This window comes from Haematobia irritans, chromosome 1 (assembly GCF_050003625.1).
Source record: "Haematobia irritans isolate KBUSLIRL chromosome 1, ASM5000362v1, whole genome shotgun sequence".
NCBI classification, from domain to species: domain Eukaryota; kingdom Metazoa; phylum Arthropoda; class Insecta; order Diptera; family Muscidae; genus Haematobia; species Haematobia irritans.
In genome coordinates, this window is record NC_134397.1 from 150,382,709 (window position 1) to 150,388,708 (window position 6,000).

Genomic DNA, 6,000 nt, shown 5'->3' on the forward strand with positions numbered 1-6,000 from the left:
AAATTCTAGAACTACAATTAGATGTGCTGAATACTGTGTGTATCCTTCCATGTTTTAGCATAGCCCCATTATAACGAACTCCCGATTTAACTCCTTGGGTTTCGAGAAATTTTAGTTTTTTATCCAATCTGCTACAAATTAAAAATATACTGGCATTTTAGACCCATAACAAAGTGTATATGATTTAGTTTTATCGGTCCATTTGATAAGGCCTCCATATAGACCGATTTCACTTATTGAGGGTGTAGAGGCGCACTGATCATGAAAATTGCTTGACACTGAATGCAAAATTTCCAGAGTTTACTTCTCGTAATCATTTGAATAATTGGGATCTACAGATTTTAGATTTCAAATCAAGGCGCTATATCATCATTTTCTTGCACACTTACAAGAGATATTTATGATTCCTCTAAAACTCAAACAAAAAATGGTTCTTATAAATACAGAATCTGATCTAGTCTTCATAGGTAAAATCTTTACATTTATCTGTGGGAAGCGTACTAGTTGAACTGATTTGCATGGGAAAATATCTCTCATCAAACCCCCCTGAAATTTTCAAAGGAAACTATTATATTTGAATCATGGTGGTGGGTATTTAAGATTACTTCTGTATATACTTGTTTAATTTAAAATAGCTTCATATCACTTTTAAAATATGGTTTTTAAACAAAATTGATTGTTGTACCAATATTTATGTGGGTCAGTGTATATTGTGGGTCGTGGTGAAATTCTGAGTCGATCTAAGCATGTCCGTCCGTCTGTTGAAATCACGCTAACTTCCGAACGAAACACGCTATCGACTTGAAACTTGGCATAAGTAGTTGTTATTGATGTAGGTCGGACGGTATTGCATATGGGCTATATCGGACTACTTTTACGTATAATTCTCATATTAACCGATCCCCAGATTTGGCTTGCATAGCCTCTAAGAGAAGCAAATTTCATCCGACCCGGCTGAAACTTGGTACATGGTGTAGGCATATGGTCTCCAACAACTACGCAAAAATTGATCCACATCGGTTCATAATTATATATAGCCCCTATATAAACCGATCCCCCGATTTGGCTTGCGGAGCCTCTAAGATAACCAAATTTCGGCTGAAATTTCGTACATGGTGTTATATGGTCTCTAACAACCATGCAAAAATTGGTCCACATCGGTCCATAATTATATATAGCCCCCATATAAACCGATACCCAGATTTGACCTCCAGAGCCTCATGGATGAGCAAAATTCACCCGATCCGGCTAAAATTTTGTACGTGGTGTTAGTGTATGTTCTCTAACAATAATGCAAATTTGGTCCATACCGGTCTTAATTATATATAGCCCCCATTTAAACCGATCCCCAGATTTGACCTCCGGAGCTCTTGTAGGAGCAAAATTCATCCGATCCGATTGAAATTTGGTACGTGGTGTAATTTGGTACATTGCGCTAGTATACGGCCGCTAACAACCATGCCAAAATTGGTCGATATCGGCCTATAGTTATATATAGCCGATCCCCAAAAATAATCTACCGAAATTTTATTTCTATAGAAAATTTTGTCTAAATTTTATTTCTATAAAAATTTTGTCTAAATTTTATTACTATACAAAATTTTGTCAAGATTTTATTTCTATAGAAAATTTTGTCAAAATTTTATTTCTATAGAAAATTTGGTCAAAATTTTATTGCTATAGAAAATTTTGTCAAAATTTTATTTCTATAGAAAATTTTGTCAAAATGAATTATATAAGTATTTAATCGGCCTTTTTTTTGTTTAATATATACCCCTTATGGACTAACTTACAATTGACAAGACGGTGTTAAGAAGTTTTAAGATGCCTTGCCATTGGCAAGTGTTACCGCAACCCAAGTAATTCGATTGTGGAGCACAGTTTTTGTACGAGTTTCTATGCAATCCATGCTGGAGGATACATAAGATTCGGCCTGGCCGAACTTACGGCCTTATATACTTGTTTTTGCCTAACATATAGCCCGTATGGTCTAATTTCCAAATTAGAAGACTATGTTAAGTAGTATTAAGATACCTTGCCATCGGCAAGTATTTCCACAACACTAGTAATTCGATTGTGGATGACAGTCTTTAGTAGAAGTTTCCATGATGGAAGGTACATAAGATTCGGCCTGGCCGAAATTACGGCCGTATATACTTGTTTTTAGCTCACCAGTAATAGCATGAACTCAATTTTAAATAAACTCAAACATATTTGGTTTTAGTTACTTTTAGATAATTTAATGAGCTGTCAATACCATATTTGTCAATATGTGAGCAGTCATTTCTCGTTTGATAGATATGCCATTGAGAACATGATAACACTTCATGTTGCTTCCTTGAAATTTTGATGCAATTGAAAACAAATGCTTATTTGGCCCAAAATCAATAAATAAGAATCTCTACATTTTGAGATCCAATTTAATTTTTCGGAGTGCAGTTACAATTGAAACGTCCTTGCAATTTATTGTGCACTAAATCCAATTTACTTCTTGTGGCCTACCAAAGCCGCATTGTGGTTTAATTCGATTCATACAAACGTTTCAATTAAGAGCTAACTTTCTCCTTTCCTCACACCGACAAACAGATAAATGCTGGTGGAAATTTCACAAAATGAAAGTCATTCGACCATAGTAACCAAGTTTCAAGTGGGCAATTATGACGATTTTTAATCTTGGTCATAATCGCATTACATAAACTAAAATAACTTACCACTTAATTGTTGAATACAACTTCAACAAATTGCATGAGGATGCATTTTTCTATAGGCAAGACGTAGACATTTTCGCTTTCGTTTCAATACCAGACACTTTGATACACGCATGAAAAAGTTTACATTCACATTGACATGATTAAGAACCAAAAAATAGTCGAACTTCAAAAGTTTATATGAGAAAATTAAAAACGGTCCTGAATTCGGCTGGACGAAACTCCAGAAGTTTCCTTTGTCAATTGGAGTAATAAGACAATATTGAAGAAAATGTTTTGTAATTTGAAAATTGGAATTCAAAACTATGGAGCGTTTATACGAGACAAATAAAAAAAACGGCCTTGAAAAACGGTCGGACAAATTCAAGTATTTTCCACTTTTAATGGGAATTATCAGGCAATGTTGAAGAAAATGTTTTATAATTAAAAGACCGGACTTCGAAACTAAAAAGCATCAGAATCTTATTTAAACAATTTCTAAAGAACTTGTTTTTTGTGGATATTTAACGCTCATATATCGATCTGTGTTGGGGATATTCAGGCAACAAATAAAGAGCCTAAGTTGGGCGGAACCGACTGATGTATGTATCGGAATTTTTTACCAATACAAACCAAAATTAGCACACATCTTAATCTAAATAGTCTAAATAATTCCAAATTTCGGATAATATTGCAACTTTGCACAAGAAAGAAAATTGGGAGATCTGAACATCTTGGTCCAAAATTGTTCCAAATTTTTGGAGGATCAATTGGATCTAGATCGACAGACGGGCGGACGGACGGACATAGCTAGATTGACTCAGAATTTAACAACGACCCAGAATAATATAAAATGACATACTCAGTATAAAATTCTTATTTCATATACATTTACACCCCTTTTACCTTTTCATAAAGTTGTATTGTGCCTTTTCATTTTCATAACCCAAATTCATTTTCCAATATTCCAGTAATTTTTTTTAAGTGCAATTAATTATTTCATTTTATTTATCTTCTCCTCTCTTTCGTCGACATCATCTCAAAAGCTTGTATATTGTGGACGTGTTGAGGCGCCAACATCTGCAACTGGCATTGGAAAAGTGCATAAACGCGAAGTCGAAGAAATTCTACAAAGACCCTTTCAACTATAAGGCCAAGATAGACCACCACTTCCACCACTACTATCATCTCCACCACAACCAGCATCACCAAAGTAACGAAGTCCCGACAACGGCCATGGCCAGTTAACCAACCACAAGGAATACGAGTATATGAATACCAAACAAGGATGAGACCAACTGACCAAACTAACTCGTAACGCCAGCATTAAAAAATGAAGTCAGGCAGCCATACCGGGTCGGCCAGTCGTCAACGAGCATACCAAAAGCAACCACACGTACACACGACCCCATACCAGCTCACACACAGATATGGTTCCCTTTCATGGCTATATCCTTGCGGCCAACATTGCTAAACGGAAATTTAATAAATAAAAAGTAAATGTCCAAGAAGACACAAACCAAATGCAAATGTATAAAAGATATGCTGGACACAGACGTCAAATCTGAGCACGTCCAATATACAGGAAACGGAAGTGACCCTGACATTGAATTGAAAAACTGAGAAAAAGGATGCTGGTATTATGACACCACGATACTTCCTATTTGTCTAACTGTAAGCTGGTTGGTTTGAATTGTGATTGTATTCAATCACATAGTAATTAAATCAATTAATTTTTTTATCAAAACATGGTTGTTGCAATTCGTTATAAAAATAAATAAGTTTTTTTTTAATTAAAATGTATATGATAATAATGAAATCATTAAAGAATTTATTCAATTAAATTATAAACATTAATTAAATTAATATTATCATTTTACATTTTATTATTTTTAATTACTATTTTAATAAAACAATAAAATGCTCAGTTTATTGGATGTAATTCTTTTATTCAAGTCTATTTTACTTCTTAAATTTTTAGTTACTCGGGCCAAAAATAAACTACCAAAATCTGAAGAAAATATTACCAACAATCTACCAAATTTAAAAATCTTAATTGAAGCTTTGCCTCAAATTTTTGTAAAAATGTATTTCCATAGAAAATTTTATTTCTATAGAAAATGTTGTCAAAATTTTATTTCCACAGAAAATTTTGTCAAAATTTTATTTCCACAGAAAATTTTGTCAAAATTTTTATTCTATAGATTTTTTTTTTCAAAATTTTTTTTGCCTCAAATTTTTGTAGAAATGTATTTCCATAGAAAATTTTATTTCTATAGAAAATGTTGTCAAAATTTTATTTCCACAGAAAATTTTGTCAAAATTTTATTTCCACAGAAAATGTTGACAAAATATATAGAAAATTTTGACAAAACATTTTAATTCTATAGAAAATTTTGACAAAATTGTTATTCTATAGAAAATTTTGACAAAATTTTATATCTATAGAAAATTTTTGCAAAATTGTATTTCTATAGAAAATTTTGACAAAATTATAATTCTATTTGAAGCATTGCATCAAATTTTTGTAGAAAATTTTATTTCTATAGGAAATGTTTCCAACATTTTATTTCCATAGACAATTTTGTCACAATTTTATTTCTATAGAAATTTTTTGCAAAATTTTATTTCTATAGAAAATTTTTGAAAAATTTTACTTTTACTGAATTTCGATATTTTTAATCGACCTATAGCCGAAACTATGAAAAGTATAGCTTAAAAATTTTATTTCTATAAAAAATTTTTGCAAAATTTTAATTCTATAGAAAATTTTGACAAAATTTTAATTCTATAGAAAATTTTGACAAAATTCTAATTCTATAGAAAATTTTGACAAAATTTTAATTCCATAGAAAATTTTGACAAAATTTTAACTATATAAAAAATTTTGTCAAAATTTTAATTCTATAGAAAATGTTTGCAAAATTTTATTTCGATAGAAAATTTTTGCAAAATTTTATTTCTAGAGAAAATTTTTGCAAAATTTTATTTCAAGAGAAAATTTTGACAGATTTTATTTCTATAGAAAATTTTGACAGCATTTTAATTCTATATAGAAAATGTTGGCAACATTTGAATTCTATAGAAAATGTTGTAAAAATTTTAAATCTATAGAAATTTTTTGCAAAATTGTATTTCTGTTGAAAATTTTGGCAAAATTTTAATTCTATAGAAAATTTTGTCAAAATTTTAATTCTATAGAAAATGTTGTCAAAACTTTATTTCTATAGAAAGTATTGTCATATTTATTTCTGTAGAAAATTTTGTCAAAATGTTAATTCTACTTTGTCAAAATTTTTATTCTATAGAAAAT

The 6,000-nt window shown here is 30.8% G+C and overlaps 1 protein-coding gene across 1 annotated transcript in view; it reads left to right on the forward strand.

Annotated features, from left to right (window-relative positions):
* The window catches only part of LOC142221989 (putative 2-oxoadipate dehydrogenase complex component E1 homolog), a 71,168-nt gene extending 66,539 nt beyond the window's left edge, over positions 1–4,629 (forward strand). Inside the window, exon 12 of the mRNA XM_075291896.1 lies at positions 3,734–4,629. Within this exon, the coding sequence (XP_075148011.1) occupies positions 3,734–3,838 (105 nt within the window). The 3' untranslated portion in view covers positions 3,839–4,629. The remainder of the gene's footprint in view (positions 1–3,733) is intronic.
* Positions 4,630–6,000: the final 1,371 nt, after the last annotated feature.